General features: G+C 37.5%; 1 protein-coding gene across 2 annotated transcripts in view; it reads left to right on the top strand.

The window, feature by feature from the left end:
* Positions 1–1,446: 1,446 nt before the first annotated feature.
* Positions 1,447–25,300, top strand: part of LOC132153114 (receptor tyrosine-protein kinase erbB-4-like) — a 362,426-nt gene continuing 338,572 nt past the window's right edge. Inside the window, exon 1 of one of the 2 annotated variants that reach the window (XM_059562365.1) lies at positions 1,447–1,799. In XM_059562365.1, the coding sequence (XP_059418348.1) occupies positions 1,721–1,799 (79 nt within the window). In that variant the 5' untranslated portion in view covers positions 1,447–1,720. The remainder of the gene's footprint in view (positions 1,800–25,300) is intronic. The other variant, XM_059562366.1, reaches the window with a different exon arrangement.

The raw sequence follows: 25,300 nt of genomic DNA, 5'->3' as shown, positions 1-25,300 counted from the left end.
CTGGTTTCTTGAAATCACCACACAGCACGGTTATGTAAAATCTATAAAATGACCTTATACACACACACATATATATACTTGTATGTATGTGTGTATATGTATACATTTTATATAATATGGCTCTCTCTCTCTCTCTCTCTCTCTCTCTCTCTCTCTATATATATATATATATATATATATATATACACACACACACGCACTGCATGTTACACACAGACACACACACATTTGTATAATGTGTATGTATACATTTGTGGGCTGGATATAATGTTTCAGTTTTGTACAATCCTTTGGAGATGTGTAATATTAACAAATTTATATTGAGGTGCACTAAAACATCAGCAGTTTTAGTCAAAGCGAAATAAAAGTATATCCAAACTTTGGTATTGTATCTTTCTTTTGCTCTTGAGCAGTGTGGTTGTGTGACCAGTTTATATGAGGGTGTGTGTGTGTGAAGCATACCAGATGCTTATTATTGCATCTGACTGCCCTTATCTTGATAGCAGGTGTGAGCGTGGAGTGTGTCATTGAAGGGACCTGGCTGAGTGTCAGATGGTAGCTTAGTGGGCCGAACCAGGAGTTTTTCAACCTTTACTGACCCAGGGTTTCACAACCAACTCAGGGACTACTAATTAATAATGCTAGATTTTCTCTGAAAAACTTCACAATATGGTTCCTTTCATTAATAACATGGAATGGCTCCTGGAGTAATAGAAACCTGTAAAATATCAGCCAATTTCAAGATTATTTCCAGCTCTTGAGGAGTCATTTAATCTTTAAAAGTCGCAAAACTTCTGTAGACAGTATGCATGATTATGGACTAAAATATTTAATTAAGTAAATATTTGCTCTTTTTGAGTGCAAGGACTATATATTGTTATTTTCTTAAAAGTCACAAGGCCTGCAGAAATCTAAATGAAACAAAACAAGTCATGGACAACACGTGTAAATTCATTGAAATCTGACATTAAAAGATACGTAGCTTGTATGGCTTATATATTTACCTTATTTACAAATAAACGATAAGTGCATTTTATACAGAAAACAAACAAATAAAAAAAAACAGGTGCTACCATTGTACTGTGATGGTAACCCGTGGAAGTACTATACTTTTTTTGATATTTTATTAAGTGTACTACACACAAATTCTGTAGGCTATGAGCTTTATTCGAAATAACGACGTCATGCATTCTCTGACAATTCATGATAGGAAGTGTTTTTAAACCTCCTGAAATTAGAACAAACTGTTAAAGTTTGCCCTATTAAAGAGGACGCCGTATGCAGATCAAGACAGGTGTATTTAGAAGCGAGCGCCTCTTGAGCCAATAAAAAACGTACGCTGAGGGTGGGAGACCGGGCACTTTGCTAATTATACAGACTTTGGACCAATTAGATTAGCGGAGGGTGGTGCGTAGTTCGCTGGGGGCGTGTTTTATGCTTTGTGCCGTCGCAGCGCTGATGAGCGTCTGAAGTAATGGCATGAGCCTGTCGTCGAGATCCTGTCAAAGTACTGTACAGCGAATTTCTCGCACCTGAACTTTTACACTCTTTCCTGAGGACTATTTTACCATTTAAACGGGACGTCTTATTACGTTATTTACTCTGTCACGCAACAGCAGCACTTCAGAAGTCACTCCACCGCAGTTGCGTTCTTGTCTTGAGACATTTAAAATAAAAGGATATGGTGTTGGACATGTGAAATACACGGGCAACTTCAAACATGAAGCTGGCATCTTCTCTGTGTTGCCTCGGGTTTCTTCTCACTTCTGTGGCGGTCCGTCTGAGCGACTCGCAGCAAGGTGAGTAAACGACTGACCATCGTCTGTTGGTGTTTATGCGTCTCGTGCACGCAACTATAAGCTCTGCTTACTTTTTGTGGAAGCTTCTCGCAGTACCCATCCTCTAGTGCGAGGAACCATTTTGGTCCCTGTTAATCTCTCTTAACAATAAAATTCTGAAGTATATGTGCGTTGCCGTGATGGTAAATGCGTGCCATTCATTCACCAAGACCGATGCATAGGTTTCATGCATAGAGTCTCTATGTGTGATGGTGTGAAATAGGCTGGCATACAGTTGGAGCAGTGGTGTTCGGCAATGATAGAGCAGAATGGCACTGTTGAAGTGGCACTGAAAGGGGCATTCAAGTCTCACTGGACGTTTGTTTTGTCATTCTCAGTCCGTGCACTGTTTGAGAAAGACTTTGAGTGGTCATTACTCCCCATGCATGTGAAAAGTCACTTCTGTTGCCTCGAGTCGAACGTGCGAGTGACTGCTTTATAGTTGACTTTTCGGGGGCTGAAAAGAACTTAAAACTTGAAATGTCAGCGTGCAATCAAATGCACCATATTTCATTTCTTACCTTTTACATTTTTCGATGTACAGTAGACATGCACAGTGTTTTATGTAAGCTGTTTTATTGTGTAATTTTAGTGGGAAACTCGTGGTCTGTTTCGAATGTGTTTTCATTGAAAAGTTTGCTTAACTAAACAGACTCCTTGTATTTGAAAGGCAAATAGCTTTATGACAAAATAAAACACACAACACGATTGGCAGATTTACTGTTTTATGACTTAAGAATAACCTGAACTCACATCAGTGTGGTGTTCAGATCTCCACATGGTGGTAGTATATGAACCGAGATAGTCTGAATCACAATCTCTCTGTCTCTCTCTCTCTCTCTCTGTACTTTATTGACATTATAGTTTTTAAGTATATGCATGCAAATAATATACAATTTAAAACACAAAAACAATGTTATTAAAACAATAGTTCCATGTAATATAAATTAAAATGCAAATAAATTAAGCAAGGCATATGCCACCCCCTCCCCCCACACACACTGAATGTTTATGTCAGTATGAAACCTCAATATCGATTTAGTAGTATAAATGATGCTGTAGCGATCGATCCTCCATCACAGCCGAGATGCACTGACCTCATTAAAAGCATCCAAAAAAACTACTAAGTTCTTATGGTTCGGTACCGATATCGGTGTCATTGCCAAAGCCACTCGTTTCTGTGCTCCCCTGCGCTGCCGGAGGAGATACTGGAACAATTGTTATTTTAGACTAAATAAATTAAAAAGCCTGAAGGGAGAGCGATTTTAACGGGTTTACAGGTAAAACAACAACAGCACCATTGTAGGATATTTTGCAAAGTTACAGTAATTAAAAGTAAATAAATAACACATTTATTTCGAAAATAAATGGTATAGCCTACTGTATAGCTCCAGATTGTTTTCTTTTACAGTAGCAAAACCTCTTTTGTGTGGAACATTCTTTTTAAGTTTCAGGAAGAACTGTTTTGAAAGTGTGGGTGTAAAGAACATTAACCTTAGCAAAAAACAAAACAAAACAACCATTTTAACTGAAATTGTTTTACACTGACTGAACTATTGTTGTGTATATTTCAAAATGTTGTGTAGTGGTTTGACATGTTATACTTAATCTAAAACAGTTGTAGGCTAAATGTTTCCAGTTCGTCTATGATTATTGAGTATGCAGGGTTTATGAGCTAATATTAATATGGAGACGTGACATTTTAGTACTTGTAAAAATAGACTTGTCATGGCAAGGCTGCAGTATAAAAGAACATGTGAAGGTAAAAATATAAGGGATTAAAAGAAGTTTGGCATATAACATATAATTTTTATATAACTGTTTTAGTCATTGCATAAATACATAGTTTAATAGTATGAATAACTACTTATTATCTAACATTATATATATATATATATATATATATATATATATATATATATACAGTACAGACCAACACACCTTCTCATTCAAAGAGTTTTCTTTATTTTCATGAAAATTGTAGATTCACACTGAAGGCATCAAAACTATTAATTAACAGATGTGGAATTATATATGGAATTATATACATAACAAAAAAGTGTGAAACAACTGAAAATATGTCATATTCTAGGTTCTTCAAAGTAGCACCTTTTGCTTTGATTACTGCTTTGCACACTCTTGGCATTCTCTTGATGAGCTTCAAGAGGTAGTCACCTGAAATGGTCTTCCAACAGTCTTGAAGGAGTTCCCCGAGAGATGCTTAGCACTTGTTGGCCCTTTTGCCTTCTTTCTGCGGCCCAGCTTACCCCTAAACCATCTCGATTGGGTTCAGGTCCGGTGACTGTGGAGGCCAGGTCATCTGGCGCAGCACCCCATCACTCTCCTTCTTGGTCAAATAAATGGTAAATGGTAAATGGACTGCATTTATATAGCGCTTTCAACAGACCACATGGCCATCCAAAGCGCTTTACAATTTGCCTCACATTCACCCATTCACACACACATTCACACACCGACTGCGGTGTCTGCCATTCAAGGCGCCATCCAGCTCGTCGGGAGCAGGTGGGGTTAGGTGTCTTGCTCAAGGACACCTCGACACTTGGTCAGGTGGAGCCGGGGATCGAACCACCAACCTTCCGGTTTGTAGACAACCTACATGAACCACTGAGCCACTGCCGCCCCTATAATATATAATATATAATATAATAAATAGCCCTTGATGCCTTCAGTGTGACTCTACAATTTTCATAGTCATGAAAATAAAGAAAACTCTTTGAATGAGAAGGTGTGTCCAAACTTTTGGTCTGTAATATATATATATATATATATATATATATATATGATAGGTAAAAATTGATAGCCTGAATGCACTGTAAGTCGCTTTGGATAAAAGCATCTGCTAAATGCATATGCATTTAATTTAATTTAATTTAATTTAATTTAATTTAATTTAATTTAATTTAATTTAATTTTAATTATATATATATATATATATATATATATATATATATATATATATATATATATATATATATATATATATATATATATATATATATATGTCAATAATCATAATCATTTCTGGGAGTTATTGTTGTGTCTCATCAGTTACAGGTTATAATATGGGCAAATCTTGAATTGTGTCCTTCTGTTGATTGCAGAGTTGATGAAAGGGTTAATGATTATGATGATGAGAGATCTGACCACTGCAGTGTGCTGTTGTGTAGTTGGCTGTATTACTCATTATTGTGGTCTGTATCGATTACCGCTCCAGTCTGTCTGAAGACGGCTGTGAATTTAAATCAGTTTCTTCCATGACATTTAGGAAGCCGTGCCAGTAGCAAGACTTGTAGGGAATAGCAGGATCACAAATATCAGTTTGTTAATCGGCTTAGTTTTGGATTAAATCCCGTCAATGAGACTGGCTGCTGAAGAAAATTAATCGTTCAGCAATTTAACTCTTCTTCTTGCTATCTGATCTTTTTCTTGGATAGATTCCCTGTAACAATGGAGCTGTGTAACAAGCATGAGAATTGAATAATATAGTGTACACTAGTTTCTCTGTATATAATACTCTTAATATTGAGAAAAATCCTTAAATTTGAGCCAAACTGAACTAGATTAACACCATTTTAGGTGTTTTATTATGATTATTATTATTATTTTTATGTAGATTGCATTGAAAAAGAACCTTGCTTTGAAAAAGTGCATGTTTAAATCAAGGTAAGGCATTATTTTGTTAAATATTAGGTTATTCAAAATTAACTATTAAAATGTAACTATTAAAATAAAGATTTTTTTTTTTTTAATCAAGCCTTTACATTTCTTTGTTAGTATTTATTTGTGAATATGAATATTCCGTTTTTGATGACTGTGGGGAAAGTATGTTTTCTTAGCTCACCTCTCAAGGTTTCATTCAAGCTTTTGATTGACAGGTCCTATATGAGGCCAAAGTATCCCATGGGAATCTTCCCTCTTTTCCCCCCTTGCTTCCTGGAAAAGTTTCACCAGTCTGTTAAATGCATTTTGAGTTTGCTGTCTTCCCTAATGGAATGCTTTTTAAATGCTGCTTTTTTAATGCTGTGGTTTACTTAAACCTTTATAAAATGCAACTCCGTCTGTGGCTTTTGATATAACAGACTTGTTTGTAAAGCATTGCATATTTATTTTCAGGTAGCCACATCTCAAGTGCACAGTTCATGTAAATGTTTTCACAGTGTGGCACAGACAGGAAGCCTTATCAACAAAGAAGGGTAAAGGGTAAACTTTTATCATCGCAGGCGAAGCACAGCATCACGCGCTCCCTTTTTATTTCGTCAAAATGAGAGGCCACAGTACTACAAACTCCTGCCCACACAGTAATAACCCATTGTCTCACAAAAATGTATTCAGTTTTTCTCCATCTTGGTCCAAGAGAGGCAGGCTAACCCCTGAGCCCATGTGTCTCAATGGGAAGAAAAGAAGCCTTTGATTCTGTTAGGAGCGCCAACTCCTGCCAAGCGAAGGCGGTTTCTTGAGCAGCGGGCTGCTCTCTGCTCTGGTTCTGAGTGTCTTTCTCTCAATGGAGCTGCACTGACTGACTGCTGCTGCTGCTGTACATGCGCCGCCTCATCCTTCCAGAGGCTTATGGGAATTCAATGATTTGATTGAGGATTTGATCATAGTAGACCCGCTACTGGCTCAAAACGCATTGCTTATTCGTTAAGTCACTTTATCTCTAGCTCTTAGACTTGACATAGATTTCTACACTGATTTAACCAACAAAAGCTGCCCTCTGGCTCCTTTGACAGATTTTTATGAGGCACAAGGATGTCTTTTTTATCTAGCAAGATAACTTTTTATGGTGTTCGTCTTGTTCAGGATGTGTTGCATTAAATATCTTGATGAGCTGGAACTGACACACGGAGGCACATTTTTTTATATATTATGCCCAACATTAACACTAAATGTGCTCTTCCATGTATAATTATGTAAACATAGAACATACTTTATGTAACACATATTTATATACATGCTTCTCTTTAATAATATACAAACACAACTGTAAAAAGAACAACAATTACAAAATTTTCACAAAAAAACAACAACAAAAAACACAAGAACATCCTGTGTACTCTCATCAAACTCCTTTTTTTCCCCCTTTCAGCATCTATGTAGAATTAATTAAATTACATGGTCTTTTAGCAGTTACTAAGTAGAATAGTTTTACAGTTAGTGCCAACAAGAAGTGTGAAATGCCTTTATAAAGCATGGATTTTAACACTTACAGATACTGCAGTGTCCATAAAGGAGAGATACAGAAGGAATGTGAAGTGTGTTGCCTTTCTTGTGTGAATTTATATTCACGTGCTGTGTTTACAATCTTCTGTTGCTTCGACACATTACTGAACTGCTATCAGTATTCATACCGTGGGTAAAAGGACATGGCAACTCATATGTAATTCATAACGCAAAATGATTTGCAGACAAAACATTTATTCTGACAATAGCTTTTCCCTTACTCTGAGTGTCTAAGAGAATCACATCAGAAAGAAGTCGGCTATTTTCCTTTCTAGGTCAGTTACACGGTAAGTCAGAAGTTCAAATCATTTAACCTCGGACTGCGCAGCTCTGCTGGCTAGGGATGCTTTCTCTTTATCTAGTACAGCAGTAATTGTACACGTACTGTGGTTGTTTTCTTGATTCCCATTTTCACAAGTTCAGCAGTGATGTATTGAAACGAGCAATCTCAGCTTGAGGAAAATGTGCTGGAATCGAACTGTTTTGAGCTAAGAGAGGCAGTAGAACGATTTCTGCATGAAAACACCTTCTGTCTGTTTTTGGGCATCTCTGTGTAAATTTCCTCTGTTCCCAGAAAAAATGTCTCTTCTGAAAATCCCAAATATCCTTATCTATTAAGAAAGTGAAGCCCCATTTGCACCTGTGAGTAAAAAAAAAAAAAAACCCTCAAAAACGCTGCAGACCCCATTTAAGTTTAAAAACTGCAGGGTGTTTCAGTGTAGATGGACCAAAACGGAGACACTTTGGCGTGGCTGCCCACATTCGCTCTGCATATCATACATGAGCTCATGTTCATTTTTATACCTGCATGAATGGTCAGTTGTTTAGTGTGAATGCAGTGAAAATGGTAGTGTAGACTAGAATCGTTTTCATTTTAAAATGCTGTTTTAAAATGAAGATGCACTAGTTTAAACAGGGCCTGAGAGTACGGCAATGTTCAGAGTTCAGTGCAAGTTAAGCTCAATCAAAAGCACTGGTATAATATTGGTATATATATATATATATATCTTTAACAATAATACAGAGTATGGTGAGGCACAATTAATGGTGCTATTTTTAAAGGATTTATAGAATTTTAGCACTTTAATATTTTGCTAAAGACTACATAAAAAAGATTTGTAAGGGAATTTTCAATGTAATTATCTTTTTTTGAAGGGCAAGATGTGCAAATAATTAAAAAAAACTGCAAAATAATTTAAAAAATTCACTGCGACACAAGTGCTGTCAATTGAGACTTGTGTTGAAACTTTGTTTGTTTTATTGTATGAAAGTAAAGCCAACATGATTTTGGGAGGTTTTCATGAAGTTGCTAGGGTATTCTGAGTGGTTGCTAGGTGGGCCTAGTCATAGTGATCCCTTCATATGGCTCTGATCTCTAATGTTTGTGGGATTTCCCCCCATCCCCCCACCCCCCGCTTCTTTTTTTTCATCCAACCTTGCAAACTTTGTAATACAGTTGCTTTAAAACCGAATATATTCTTGACAAACCACACAATTTCTCATTCGTGTCTGGGGAAATAACAAGTTAAAAAGTGCCAAAAGTCATAGCCAACACTGCCGTTTGATGTAATTTAAACATTCCAGCTAATCATTAGCTAAAGGTTTCAGATTTGCAGATTGTAGATGTTGTCCATTTTACCAAAGTCAGAGTTGAGATGAACAGTTAAGTTTAATAATAGTTCTGTTAACTTTAAAGTGACACAGGTGAAAGAGTGACAGCCAAGCAGGCAATAAACAGTACAACGCCAATCAGCGGCAAACAGCAACTTGCTATTGTTTCACGCAAACTCAAGTTCAACCTCTCCGCTCTGACAAAATTCATAACGCTCAGTGCTCTGACTCATTATACAAAGTGCTATTCAGATGTACATGAGCTATTCAGACGTCCGTGACTGTGATGTTTGAGAGCTGCTTTTGTCCCTCTCTCCCAAAACCAAAGACAGGCTTTGTCAGCCTACAATTAAGAACAGCAGAGGGGCTGTTAATAAGTACCATTCTGAGGATTTTCTTCTGCATGAGGACAGAGATGGAGAAAATGAAACATTGGCTCTGATTGACATTGCCAGTCGTTTAATACAGAGTCATCCTGCTCTCCAGGCTTCTCCCTCCATCTGCTTCAATTCTTCCTTTCAACTTCTTTCATCCCTTTTCTTGTGCATGCTACAAAAGGAAAATTAGAAAGGAAATTAGTGTGACAATGGATATAGGCCTAATCTTTGCTATAACGCACGCATTACTGCAGCGCGTAAAATTAAAAGCAATTGTACGGAATTAATTATGCATCCCCAATTTCTTGTCATTTTTTCCCCTTGTTGTTCCCTCTGAGGTCGCTGACATCTAAGTGAGCTGTTTCTCCTTATTTAAACTCCACCCTCCTCCCCTTTCGCTTTTTCCGAACTCCTGAATAATGAACTTAACAAATAAAAGAATAATTACAGACTCGTGTTCTTGGCTATAAATGATATGCACCTCCCTCTAATGAGTGTTTCATGTTTTTCTTTCTTTTGAGGGACTGCTGAAGGGCCAGTTTCTCTGTATGCCTCGCATTCTTTCTCTGTAATCCTTTTTGAAAATATTCAATGCTAATCTTCATTTACATGTAATTACAGGAAGGCTTTGAGCGATAATGACTGTTTCAAAATGACTGTGGTACACAATTGGACTTAATCTTGATTTGCTAATGTGTGTAAGTAAATAACAGAAGAACAGTCAAATATGTGGATGAATGGATTGGCGCTGAATATTTGACTGGTACATGTCTTTTAATAAAGTTTATTTGTGGACCCTTTTTACAGACTGGTGATAGCAAAACAAGCAAAAAAAGTAAATTAATATTTCAGTGGTACATGTCTTCATTCCTGTTTCACAGACTGTGATGACTCATTTGCACAGTTATTGGTAATTAGTAAAACTAGCTTTTTTATTATTTAATTATTTAAATGGGCATTTATAACACTGCAATTTTGTTTTAATTACCTTGGTATTACATAATAAAAATAGCATAACTTAAGGTAATCAGTTTCTCAAAAGTCCCCCAGTTATGTCATTACTGTGTAATTAAATGTTTGTATTCCCTCTTAGGGCCAGATTTTCATTGTGCTGCACGCAACAGACACATTTTGTCCCCACTAATGAAGCTCTTATGGATATGAGCAGTTATAGGTGATTTTGCGTCTTTTAAGGAGACATCAGGGAGAGGGGAAATAGAAGAAAAGGGAAACGTGAGTGCAAATGAAAGATTTAGAGGGAAGGAAAAAGACACTGAAAAGAAAGTACTAAGAGAAAAGTGAATGCTTATTTATGAGAGTAAAATGGAGAAACATGAAATGAAAATTAATGGCAAAGTGAAGAAAGATTGAATAAATATGAAAATGAAATGACCAAAGGTGGAAAGGGAAATGATGAGACTGAATCACAGGGTCAGGCCAGCGCTGCGTCTGTTGATCTCTAACGCTGGCCAGCAGTTTATGCAAGTCTCTGTGGACCAGCAGTCACCTTCGTGCAGAGTAGAAATAAAGTCGGCCGTAAAGGCACATAAAGCATTGAATGAGAGGAAAGGGAGATAGGCAATTCACCTTGGCTGGCTGACTGACTCCAGGAGAGGTGAGCCATGTGCTGAGCAAGGACTGTCGTTCAACTTGAGGAATAGAGAGATGCTGTCTGTGGCTGAGTTATTTTTCTCTGTGAAAGTCTGTTTTTAGCTATGTTTTACCTGGAAGTGATACTGAGCAATTTCCCCAATGAATGGACTTTGAAGCAAGCTCATTCTTCTGTAGATAGTAGAGTTGGAAGCAGAGAACTTTTTTTTTTTCTTCATGCTTTTTAATACCAGGAACTTAAATGATGTTTGAATGACTCTTGTGAGTTGGTTCTTTTTAGTGAATCAGAACCAAACATTGCAGCCATTGTATGCCAATAAATTCCTGAGTGAATGACTCTTGTGAGTCAGTTCTTTAAAAATGAATCATTGGTCGCACCGGTTTTTAAAAAACATTCGCTGGTTGCGCTGTATGTTGTTTTTAGTCCAACTGATTTTCAAGTGAATAAATTTTATGAGCCCCCTTTTCTTAGTGAATCAAAGTGCAAACAATGTAGAGAATGTATAATTTATTTATAGCCTAATCTTATGAGCTTCAGCTTACTTTTTTAATTGTTTGGATTGTGAGACCTAAGTCTGTGTAGTTATAGACAGGTTTTTGCAGTAAAACCATTGATTCAATATAGTCAGTGGACTGGACTGATTTTTTTCCGCCTCTAAAAGGACTAAAAAGTCATCAGCATATCTGTGTAAACAGACTTTTTGCAAGAATTTAGCAATTAATTTAGCAATAATTTCATCAAATGGAAATGGAATTGCATGTGTGTTTTCCCAATTAGTTTTTCCTCAGAACTACAGAAAATGTTAAAATCCCTAGTCAGTATAAGGTGATTCAGTAGAGTAGAAAATTAAGGGCAGCACTGCAGGGTTTATAAGGACTTTGGGCTTTGTATAGCAATTTTGTTGCAATGTCATCTCTGTTGAGTTTTGCCTTCTGTGACTATTTACTGTGGACAGTGGTGCTTAATCTAGTAGTCCTGCTAGTGACCTGGCTATAGATTTAATGGTTTGTTACACACTTGTACACACGCACACATGACTGAGACTGAAACTTGCTCTGTAAATGCTTCATGCTGAGGTGTCTGCTGGTTGAATGTCCCCTGCTATCTGATACACATGCATAAAGACACATTAAACCCCCCAGCAAGGTGAACGGAATGCTGATGCAGGATCCTTTTTGGAATATGGAGAGTGAGAGACCGCAAACATTGAGAGAGGCGAGGGAAGAGGATCTCTAATTTTATCCACAAAGACTCGAAGGCCAGATATTCTCTGCTTTCTTATTTCGTTCCCTTTGTTGGCATGGTGTAGAGTGAAAGGGACAGGGGTATGGTTCCCAGGAGTGCTGGGTAAAGCAGCCACTATCAGAGTGGCTGGACAACCCAATAAACCAGAACTCACTCTGGGGAGCCACAAGTCTCTGACAGGGACGTTTCATTTTGGCCTGCCATCAGACACCCAAAGTCTGTCATCTACACAACCACTGCATGCTTCTCACTTTTTCGGTCTCTATCACTGTTGCTTCATCTTTTCTCTCTCCAAACTCACCGCAGGCACACCCCAGGGATGCCCAAAGAATTATGATCTGTGGTACACTGAAGAAAAATATGCCATGCAAAAGTTATGAGTCATGCCACCTACTGTACAGCATTCACATCCTATGCAAAACACTTCAGATTAATTATTTATTGTTATTGTTATTTAGACAGGTAAATTGCATACTGGTATGCCTATTCATATTATAAATGACTAATTTACTCAATCAGTAAAATTCTGATTTTCAACCTTTTATCAAAAGCCATCATAAAAGCTCAACACTTCGCTGTGCAACTGGCTGTTGGACTTTCTTACTGGAAAGATGAGACAAACTACAACAATGAGTGACAACAATCTCTCTCTGAACGTGGAGAAGACGAAGGAGATTGTTGTAGACTTCAGGAGAGCACATACTCAGCACGTTCCTCTGACCATCAACGGTGTGACTGTGGAGAGAGTGAGCAGCACCAAGTTCCTGGGTGTGTACATCACAGAGGACCTCTCCTGGACTGAAAACACAGCAGCACTGGCCAAGAAATCACAGCAGCATCTTTACTTCCTCCCCAAACTGAGGAGAGCCAGAGCCCCACCCCCCATCATGAACACCTTCTACAGAGGCACCATCGAGAGCATCCTTTCGAGCTGCATCACTGTGTGGTATGGAGCCTGCAACGCCTCCTGCCGAAAGACTCTGCAACGCATAGTGAGAGCAGCTGAGAAGATCATTGGTGTCTCTCTCCCCTCCCTCCAGCACATTTACAGAACCCGTCTCACTCGCAAAGCCCTCTGCACCACAGGTGATCCGACCCACCCATCACACAGCTTCTTCAGCCTGCTACCATCAGGGAGGAGACTGCGGAGTCTCCAGGCCAGGACCAGCAGACTGAAGGACAGCTTCATCCACCAGGCTGTCAGGAAGCTGAACTCACTCCCGAACTTGCCCCCCCTCACCTCTTCTGCCCCAGGCACCACTGAACTATGACCCCCCCCAGATCCCCCCTCACTTTGTGCAACATTGGTCTGCTCACTACCTCATTCTCCATGGAACTGACATCATTCCACTACCTCATCAATCAGTTAAATAAAATAACTGCTCTTGAGCCCTTTACCACTTTAATCAGACTCAATAAGTTTTTGTTTTTGCACTAAAAAATCTTTTATCTGCACTGTTGTTCACTTCATTGATATGCACTCTATCTGCCTTTTGCCTTGCGCTGCTTTATTTAACTTTATTTTCAATTTTATTATATTTTTTTAACATTCCCTTATTGTATAGTTGTATCTATATTTTATATTTGATCTAGATTTTTAGGCTTTAATGTTATCTGTATGCACCGGGGTTTGAGAGTAACGCAATTTCGATTCTCTGTATGTATGTACTGTACATGTGGAAGAATTGACAATAAAGCAGACTTGAACTTGAATATCAGACCTCATTAATAATCACAGTTCCAACTTCCAGTTGGAAGTTAGTATAAAATCTGTTGGACAGTCCACCTTGTACAGAAGTCAATTTTTCTGGTGACTTTTATGTGGTTTTCACACTACTATTCAAAACAATAGTAGTGACTGACTACTATTAAAGTGTGTTTTCCTTTTTTTTCTTTTCTTTTATTTAAAGAAATTAAATTGATGCATTTAATTGATTAAAAGTGACAGTAAAGACTTACGTTGTTACAAAATATTTCAGTTTCAAATAAATGCTTATCTTTTGAAGAATTTTTTTCAGTCTTGAAATATTTACCAATACAAGTGTATCCAACGTTGATAAGAAATATTACTTGAACACCCAATCAGCATGATAAAATGATTTCTGAAGGATCATGTGAATCTGAATACTGGAGTAATGGCTGCTGAAAATTCAGCTTTGTTATCACAGGAAATACGTTTTAAAATATAGATTTTCACTTAAAATATCAAATTTAATGCTTCATAATATTACTGTTTTTACCACATTTTTGATACATATATATTTTTTTTCATGTCAAACTTTTGAATGGTAGTTTATATGGACATGAATGTTATTAAAAAGAGTAACTAGTGAATAGATGGAGTTCACAGCAATTGAGATGGCTGGAAAGACCTGGCACTGCAAAGTTTGCTGCTTCAGTATTTGTAGATTATTTTTCCACATGTTTCTATGGTAGACTGAAAAACAATGGTAAGCATATCTTAACTTTTAAAGGCTTTTATTGGCAAACAAATATAATGAATCAGTATTTACAGTGTTGATCCTTGTTCTTCATAACCTCTGCAATTCGCTTTGGGATGCTGGATATTAGCTTCTGAGCCAAATCCTGACTGATGGCGACCCCTTCTTGCCTTATAAGTTCTCGGAGTCTCAGAGATCAGAATTTGTGGGCTTCTGCTTGTCCATGCCATGACTTAGGTGCCCTTGAGCAAGGCACTGAACCCCCAACTGGGCGCTGCAGCATAAATGGCTGCCCACTGCTCTGGGTGTGTGTTCACAGTGTGTGTGTGTGTTCACTGCTCTGTGTGTGTCCACTTTAGATGGGTTAAATGCAGAGCACGAATTCTGAGTATGGGTCACCTACTTGGCTGAATGTCATGTCACTTTCAATTCTTTATCACTCTTGCTTTGTGAAATGTTGCTCCATCATGTTGGAAAATGCACGGATCATCACTAAATTGCTCATGGATTGTTGGAAGAAGTCTCTTTTGCAGGACGTTTTTGATGCCATTCTTTATGCATGGCAGTGTTTTTGGGCAGAATTATGAGAGTGCCCACTCCCTTGGTTAAAAAGTAACTAGGGCTGCAACTAACGATTATTTTGATAATCGATTAATCTGTCGATTATTTTTACGATTAATCGATTAATCGGTTTATGTACTTATATTTTATTTTTTTCCATTTTTTCCCCAAGTAAATTATTAATAAATGGTCTTTATCCTTCAGCATAGATTTTTAAGAGATTTTAACCATTTTGCACTGTCATATCCTCATCAAAATATACCTGGAGTTGTTTTATTGTGTTAGTAATCCTTTGTCGAACTCTTCTGCAATCAGAACACTGACCCATACTCTAGCAAATTTCACAAGGAGATTTAAAATAATGTTTTCACCATGGCAGTCCATAGAGCTCCTAAAGTAGTTTAACATCCCGAACAAAGCTTAAGCAATCTTTCAGAACATATTTTCACGAAGAATAAGGATAAAACAGAATAAAATTGCAGTGCATTGTATTTTATTATTTACTGGGAAACAGCTTTATAGCTTATGCTGTGAAATTGTAAACAATCCTTCGAAAAAAGTGCCAATGGCATGAAACCTGAATGGAACTCAGAATTTAAAGTAAAATCCATCAGAAGGTTTTCCAGAAAAAAAATTGGACACACACAAAAAACCTGCTGTGTGAAAAAGAGCAGTGAATACTTAGAAAAAAAGTGCATTTCAAATATCTTTAAACATTTACCTCTCTCATTCAGTCATAATTAGGCTGCACGACTGAATTTTGAACTGGTAAACGACAAACTGATTACGGAACATGTTTGTAAAGCTTTAAATGTTAACTGTTAAAAAACAATGTTATCATGTTTTACGACTTAACATTTGCAAACAACATTTTACTGGAGAATCTGCACAAATGAAAGTCTTAGGGGCCGTTCACAAATCGCGCCTAAAAACGCGTGGAAAACGATAGGCGCACCGCTTTCTCCTTCTTTCCATAGCGCACGAGCAGAAGCGCCCCTGAGGCTTCTGCCTTTGCTAAGCAACCATGACGTGCTCTCTCCTAGAAGACGCGGAAATTTCAGCAAAGGATAAATGGATTTGCAGCTCAAAAAATCGCTTGCAGTAGCTCTGCTACTAAATTTATTTCAAAATGGAAATCCATATACAGCTATGATCAGCTGTTCCTTTCATCTTGACTGAGCTTTTAACGTTGTTACGGGAAAGGATGAAGCTGATTGGTTAGTTCTTGTCACATGACCCGCGGTGCGCTTGCAGCATTCTGAAAAGTTGAAATGTTTTTAACTCGATGCGGTGCGGTGTTGGAAATAACTTGAGCGCGCAAAAGACGCGATATGTGAATGTCCCCTTAAACAGTTCAGTAGTGCAGAGTTTACAGGTTACGCTTCTTTTTTAAAGGCTCAAAGTAAAGTACTCCCACACATAAACATCATATATGATGTCTATGCTCCCACATCACGCTTGAATGCTGCAGAGACGCTGTTCGGGGAGCACGTGACATAAAACGAGGCCAGCTATTGGCTATTCGCTACTTCTCCTGCTCTACTGGCTGAGTAAAACCTCCGGTGGCTCATTACTGCCACACTTTGGTCACCGCAGATTTGAAATATGCACGAAATGAGCCGCTTACGGCACATAAAAGTTATTTAGCAACGAATCGATGACTAAATTAGTTGACAACTAATTTAATAATCGATTTTAATCGATTAAATCGATTCGTTGTTTCAGCTCTAAAAGTAACCCTACACATGGACGGTCTTGATGATCTGGTAAATGGTTCTTTCAGGTGAAATATTCTTTGTAGCAATTTCCTTGCATGTGATTACCTGTGTTTCTTTGGAGGTAACCACACTGCTAACAAGAGCACAATGATTGGAAGTAATCAGTCTGCTCTTACAATCTAATTAGTATAATAGTGATTTTCAACTAACTAGTACTCATTCACATTTTCACATGTGCTGCTGATATGATTAATCAATTAATGTTAGCTGGTCATTTTGTCCGGATCAAAAAACAAAAAAACAAAAAAAAACAGTGAGATTAGTTTTTTTCTTTTTCTTTCTTTGTGAAAAGTTCATTTTTTGGCCAATGAAGCTTTTATCAATTAATTAAAATGCATCTGATCACTCTATACAATAGTGTAGAAACAGAAATGTGGAGAAAATCTGTATAAGGAAGAAGAGGAACATTGAAGGAAGTGCTTGGCAAAGAGGGACACAAGCACAATCACTGGTTAATGCATCAGTTTTCCATGAACTAATAAAAAAAGATGCTATTGGTATGATTGTTTTGAAAGAAGTCTCTTATGCTTACCAAGTAATATTTTTACGTATTAAAGTAACATTATAGTTACAGTTTTCAGTTTTTTCAATATTTTGATTAATATTATTATGGAAACTGACTTTTATTTTGTGATGAATAAAAAGCAAAATGCTGATTAAAACATAATTTATACAAAAGAGAAAGCGTAGGTAAATTTGTAAAGTCTTTATCATTTATGAGTTAAGCAGTAAGTGGATCTAAGAGAATGCATTTTAATAGTTTTGTGTCCTCAGTGAATCAAACTCATGATGTTTGTGTAACAATATGTTCTATATATTTAGCAAAGGATCCCTAATGGGTCAATTAATATACTTTGCTGTGGTCAATTGTGCAGCTAACCAATAGAATTTCAGGCATCCAGCAGTATTGGAACACTTAAATGTGTATGCCCAATTACTGTATGCCCTGAGTATCCTGAGCATCTCCACATGTGATCCTCACATACTCCCATCTTCTCCCGTGCTCCTCTTAGCATGTGGTTAGATTTCTTTGCTGTGGCCTATGGAGTGATAATACCCAGCTTGGTGTTTCCCTGACTCCTGTCCCATTACCCGAGTCCTGTGTTCTCTCCTGGGACTGAGCCTGTGAAAGAACACCGCACTCGGAGACAGGCCAAAATCCATGAACAACAAACATTCTGTCTCTGAGTTAAACTGCCCCTGTGATGGAGGAGCCATCCCTGTGGAGTTTCTTTGATCACGTGATTGAATGTGGAACATATCCAGAATTTTTTTCTCCCCTCAGACAACACAGTGTCTTCTCAGGTAGCTCAACCTGAAAGAAGTTTTGTGGATTCAGGTTTGCTTTTATTCAGTGTAAAAAATACTGGAAGCTGGAAGTGAGAGGTAAAAATGCTGTCTCTTTCTCTATATTCCCATTCATCCGCTGACAGGCACAGGATGAATAAAACATTGCACAAGACATTGTACAGCTTTTCTCACTGAGAAAGAGAAAACTTGTCGTAACCCTTATTTCCAGCTTACCCAGAAGGTGTTGGTAATATTATACGTCGCTATGCTCTATAAAGCAACAATGTATTTTTTTCTCTGCATTTTTTGGTTTGTTTTTTTCTGCTGTGGGCATTTTTATGATATGTTTATGGCCCAAGGGCTGGCTGATTGATTGATTTCAAAAATAGGTTTAAAAATAGTTTTTATATGAAGGTAAAAATAATAATTGGCGTAGTTTTGGAAATTGATTAATTTTCCAGCATTCCATTGAAATGAGACACGAAATCAAGAAAATACAGAAAAAGTCAAGTTAAATATCACTTATGAATACTATTTTATTAATGAAATAGTATTTTATTAATGTGTCTGTTCCAATCACATACAACTGTTTTTTTTTTTGTTTATTTATTTTTATTTATTTCAACATTTTTATTTTTGTTGAATGAAGGTCAGATTGAGACATGTCATTAAATATTAGGCATAAAATCAAGAAAACACAGAAAAGTCATAGTTCAATCTCACTTATGAATATAATATTCTATTGTGTGTCATTTCCATCTGTCAAATTATGCAGAGCAAGTATTAAAATATTGTTTAATTTTATTTAGTGTATGTAAATGCTGGCTACAAAATAAATCTTAGCATTAAATCAATATACATGTGATGCAATTTAATTATATTAGTAGGTTAGAAAAGTGTATTTTAAGGGAGTATAATTTCTAAACCTCTACAGCACCAAAAATGCCCATGTTGTTCCCAACAAGTGCCCAGTTGAAGAGACACCCATAGATTCTTGTTACTGTATCATGTGAAATGACAGCACACATCCAGCTGGGCCTTTGTAGTGTATTCTTGTTTTTCTTTATTTCTTCGTTCTCTTTCCTATGCAGAATCCAGCTGGGCGTTTTTTCCACTTCGTGCTCTCTTCTCAGAGTTCATGACTCGTTCAAGCTCAGATCTAATTAGGGTACTTGTTAAACTCAGTTTATACATGTTTTCAGTGCCCCATCTCTGCCTAAGCAAACCAAGCTATAGCTATTGGCGCCCCGACCCGTACACATAAATTACGTGACATACTGTATCTTTTAGCAATAATTTCTTTTTTCCCAAGGTCCCCCAAACCTTGCTTGGCTTTCGAGAACAGATGAGATCAAGATTAGCCATGGCTGTTTGTTCATAATGCTTTCAGTAAAAAACTTGTGATAACGAGCAAGTGTTGGCTCTGTGGTTGCTCTTACTGTAGGTTTGGGGTTTAGAGCAGAATGTTTGAGGAATATCATACTGTGTTGCCTGTAATCACACTGTAACCTCTCCATATGCCCAACCTCATCCCCCAATGCCCAGAGTCCATCCCTTCACACCCTGCCCATCCTCAATGAGCTACAGTCAGCAATGTTGCCAGTGCCAGTGTGGCATGGGTTTAATTAGTAGAGTATAAGGGCACCCAGCTGCCAGGTCCCATCATTCTAATGGGCACTCATACTCCGTGCCCCTGGGGGAGCTGGCAGGTTCAGCAGCTCTCCCCACTAGCACTCCTCCATAAACCCGTCCAGCAAAGAGAGAGTCTCATTTTCTCTGCTGTTTTGTAATTGTGTGTGTAGTGGGGTCTGAATGTCCACTTGTGAAAATGCTTCTGTTTTGCATTTGTTTTTTATTGTAATAATAAAAAGTTCAAAAGTAAAATAAAAAGTTGGAAAAAACAGGTTTGTTCCTCTTTTGCTTTGATGAGAGTGGAAGACATACTGTAAACTTCAAGTTTGTATAAAACCTGATTATCAAGTTCTCCCGCATGATTTGTGGTTTATCAAAAGAGCATCTTGTGCTTTAAGGGAAGTATGGAAAATTTAAACTTTTGTCAAATTGTGCTTATTTAATAAGTGACAGGAACATTGCAGAATCTTGAATATTTCTTATAAAAATTTTCCCTGAAACTGCTCTTTCTTTTCTTTTTTTCTACTTTTGGACCCCGCTGCACGAGTAAGATTAAATATTACCATATTTCCAATGCCATAATTGAATTTTTATTCTCAATGTCCTGTTTGATATCATAGCAGTTTACACAATGTTATGAATCTCAGCTGTGCAAGTTATTAAATGTCATCTAATATTTTGCTGCCTAAGAAGCTTAAGTTAAGCATGTATTTTTTGGGGACCTTGCAAAACTCTACGCAGAAGCTTCTGATTCAGCAGGTTTAGCACTTTGTGTTATTGATCACTCTGTTGCTTCTCTGTAACCTTCTGTCATGTTGTGAAGGGAGAAGCCCAAAGCAAGGTTGAGGGAACCAGGACGCTCTGGTCTGAACAGAGCATTGCCACTTCACTGGCCAGTATTTCCAACAGTGTCTGTGCCAACTTCAGCTGCAGAGCACAGCAACTTTTACATTCTCTGCTCAGCTGCAAGCAAGAATTTGTAATAACTCAACACATATGACATACTTCCCCCCCCCCCCCCCCCCCCCCCCCCCCACACACACACACACATAAAAAGTTTTGAGTTGCATGAGTTGAGTTGTGATGGATAACATCATGAAACATGAAAAAAGACTAAACATTAATAAAAAACGAATAAAAATGACTAACACAGATTTTACTAAAATTAAAATAACAGAAAATAAAATAACATCTAATTTTAAATACTAAGAAAAATCCATAATAGAATTTCAGTGATATTAAAATAACATTATCAAAAAATCTCATTGATGTACATTTGGTTTCTCAAATGAGCCTTGTTATGATAGTACTTGATATAATGTCAATACATACATTTACGTATACGTGATTGTATCACGCCAGCTGTAGTTTGATGTCAAAGCATCTAATCAAGCATGATTAGTGTCTTGGCTGCAGCTTGTAACTCACCGGTCTTCCATCCACCACATCTGTACCAGTTTAGGGGGCATCAGAGAGGGAGGAAGTGGGAACATTTCCCTGCTTTGTAGCCATCTGCCCCTGCATTTTCCTAATTGAATTAATTAGAGCAACAAATCTGACAAAATGCTCATTAGAGCCACTCTCCAGATTGAAGTCAGTGACGGTGAAGTAGGAGGGCAGGAAGGACAGGTGATGCTCCACCCCAACTTGAGTGTACCATTAATCGAATATGGAATGGTTTTCATGCGTTTTGTTCTAATATTGTGACATTGCTCACTGTCTGTGTATAGTTTGCTCAGCATTTGATTAGTAGTTTGTTGTGCTTATTTGATTCTCTTTAGCCATAAGTACACAGAAAAACAGTTTGATTCATTGTCATTTGATTCACTGTCTGTCTGTCTGTCTGTCTGTATCTATCTATAAACACACACAGAAAACAAAACATTTTTTTTAAAATAATTACATAATCTTCATTTACAACTTAAAAAAAATTGGTAATTTAATATAGTTTATGTATATATTAAATTATACTATATATTTTACACAATATTTAATCAGTTATATTTGTAATTTAGTTACGTTTTCATAACTTATAATTCAGTACTCAGTATTATATATATATATATATATATATATATATATAGTTGTTAGTTTAAGAGTTGAAAAAAAAAAAACCCAAATCTTAGTTTAAGAGTTGAAAAAAAAAAAACCCAAATCTTTCATTTACCCCTTGCTTGCCTCTTAATATTCTTGCTTTGCAAGACTGCTGGACCCTGAGCACTATGATTGCAGGATGACCCGCTTTCTCGCTGACAGACGAGATGTCTGCCTGACTGTGAAGGCTAGAGGATTTAGCGCTAATGGCTGGGATGCTAATGAAGGCATGAATGAATAACTAAGAGGAGGGATTGTTTATGAGAGCTGCAGGTGAGGTAAAGAAATGTGCAGTCGTGCTAGCAGAAGCTCTAAAAACAGGCAGCTGCAAATTGGCATCGGTGTTCTGCGTTGTAGTGCGTTTCGCTGCTTATAGTTGTGCGCACACGCACTTTACACACACAGCTATCACCTGGACTCATATCGTCCATCAAACTGGCATCTCAGGCTGAGTGTGAGGCTAAAAGGCCATGCACCGATTGGCATGGGGTGTCTTCTCACTTTAGCACTCTGACTTCTAACCTCTTTCCTTTCTTTTTTTGCCCCTGACCCAGTTTTTATGTGCTGTTTTTGTTTTCATGCAGGGTTTTGTTTCTTGGACCTCTAGAAAAAATGTATTCATTTTTATATTGTGTAACAGGTTTAACTACATATTGTAAGTACTGTCAAGGAAACACTGATTCTAATGATTACTGAATCTAATGATGATTTGGTGCTCAAGAAACATTTCTTCTTATTATCAATGGTGAAAACAGTTGTGCTGCTTAATATTTTTGTGGAACAGCATTTATTTCAGAAATAGCCTTAATCTTTTGTAACATAAATATATTTAGTGTCACTTTTCATCAAGTTCATGTTGAATGGAAATATTAATGTTCTAAATAAATAAATAAACTTGACCCCACATCTTTTAACTGTAGTGCATTTTCATTAAATCCAAGAAAAAGGGGACAGGTATATAGGAAGGTAGGTTTTCTCAAAACCAAGCTAGTTCTGGATCAGCAGGTGTCCATTGGTAAGGGTCACTAATGCTAGCATGCATGGTGGGATGATCCAGCACTTCTTGGCATCATTGTGAGAACACAGTTGACATTTTTCTCCTCTCAGTATCTCATCGGGGAAACACCTGCTGTCAGAAAGCTCTTTTACTATGCTTTAAAGCTGTTTTGATAACATAGGCTTTTGTAGGGTGCTTTTGAATAGATTTAACATGTTGATTCTTTAAAAAAAATGATTTGGCTAATTTGTGAAGCCTTAGAGGGTGTTTAAATGGAAGAAGTGAACATTTTTTATGTGCTTTAGCCATTCATTTACACAAGTTATTTGGGGACTTGAAAAAGCAAAAAAATAAAAATAATAATTTTTGTAGTTTTTGCAAATCCTTGTGAATGGCTATGCAAAAGTTTTTAAGAACGCAAAATATTTTTATTTTTTATATTTTTTATTTTTTACATTTTTTGTACAGTCTTTGTCGTGTAAACCTGTGTATATGGCCATTTAGGACTGGCATGTTATGGGACCAGATCATTGTTGCAGGAACAGTCACATCTTTACAATTTCAGAGTGCACAAGTAGCGAATGTGCCATTAGGTGCAAATGACATGGGGGAAGGTGTTTAATTTGTGTTCTGTGTCATACAAGATTGGCTCATGCTTTCTGCATTTATGTCTCTGTGAGTGAAGGCTGCAGTCAGCATCTGTGCTCAACCATGCAGCATGATTGCATGTGACTGCTCATCTTTCTCTTGTATTTAAAGGTCTGTTCTTGTTGGAGCTGAATGAGCTTGTTTATGTTTGTTTGCTCATCTAGGTATCCAATTTCTCATCTCCCCATGGTTTACCCAGTTGAGTTTCTGTTGCTGCTGGAAGCAAAGCAAAACTTTCAGAATAGGCTCCTAATTAGTGGAATTAGCTGCAGATCAAAGAAGACAATTAAAGATGGTACTGGCACAGGGGTGGGCAGGATGCCGACTTCATTTGCATCACAACACTGCAGCCGTGGTCGACATGCCGGCAAGCTCTTTCTCCTAATTACTGCTAGCCTAAACAATATGGCTGTTGGGCCGACTTGCACGTCAGATGAGTCTGCCTCAGTTGCATGGACTGCTCACTTCATCTCTCTGACACACATACTGTACACTCATGTATATATACTTAGAAATTCAAATGAACAGCATTTATTTGAAATATAAATATTTTGTAACATTTTAAATGTCTTTACTGTCACTTTTGATATTTTTGTCTATATCAAAAGGTGGCCGTAGTCTATTTCAGTCTCGGGCCGGCAATACCACAACTGAGGTGCCCTTGAGCAAGGCACCTAACCCCCAACTGCTCTCCGGGCGCCGCAGCATAAATGGCTGCCCACTGCTCCGGGTGTGTGTTCACGGTTTGTGTGTGTTCACTGCTGTGTGTGTGCACTTTGGATTGGTTAAATGCAGAGCACAAATTCTGAGTATGGGTCACCATACTTGGCTGTATGTCACTTTCACTTTTTCACTTTATATTATTCATTCAAAAAGGGAAAAATAAACCCTAAACAAAGCTAATATTTTGAATAGGAATCGTGTGAGTTGCTTTCTTCATTCCAAATGGCCATGTCTTTATGATAATATTCGTGTATTGGAATGCTCAATTAAGATTATGTAAAAGTGACACTGATTTAACATGGTCTATCAGCCAAAAAGCCACCGTCAGGTCCATCTAGTGCCAACGGTGCAGAACAAAGTGCAAAAGCTGAACTGGCAGGTGCTCAGTGACAGGCTGACGTTGACCGACCGTTGACTTGGTGTGTCAGGGCCTTTAATGGAATCAGAAACAGAATTCTTACAACAAAATCATCAAGAGCAGAGCATTGTCATGAAGAATAAGCCAATTTGGGAAATTAATTGATCAAGAAGTCCATAAATTCACTTGTTCATAATAAATATTATATGAGACACACTCAAAAATGTTCTTTCTCAGATCATGCGGTCAAGAGTACAGCAGAAGAAAGCAGACTTTGCATGTTTTATGCATGTCTGAGAGGCTTTCATCATTGTGAACCATAAATAATCAGACAGTTGTTTTTTATTGTGTAGCATTCGTGATGAGCAGACATCACTGATCTCATGTCATACAGGAGGGATTTTTCGCATCAAGAGGGCATCATGGGATTTATGTCTGCTGGATTCTCAGTACTGTCATTCAGTTTCAGTTCATAGCTGTGAGTTCCATCTGAAGTGTTTGATAAATGGCAGGTCTTTAACTGAGTTGACCTCTTGTTTCTGCAAAAGTGTCATTCTTTAGTGCTCAGGAGACCCATCCACACTTACGATGGAGTGGAGTGCAAGAGTGTAAATGTTGTTCATTCACCACTACTCATACTCTGACCGTTCCGGCTCTGACCAAATATAATATAAATGTGCTATACTATGAACAACTTTTTATGAAAGATGTTTGAAGACTCAAAAGGGTTCTATCATGAGATAAGAGTTCAGTGTACTATATAAACAGATGACTTAAAGATTCGGCAACTTCCATCCTGGCTGGGAGGGAAATCTCTGTGTAACAATATACAAACTTCATAATCTTGTGAAGAA

Source organism: Carassius carassius, chromosome 11, assembly GCF_963082965.1.
Source record: "Carassius carassius chromosome 11, fCarCar2.1, whole genome shotgun sequence".
In the NCBI taxonomy this organism is placed as follows: domain Eukaryota; kingdom Metazoa; phylum Chordata; class Actinopteri; order Cypriniformes; family Cyprinidae; genus Carassius; species Carassius carassius.
The sequence above is the reverse complement of the archived record's forward strand: the minus strand, read 5'-3'. Positions and strand labels throughout refer to the sequence as shown.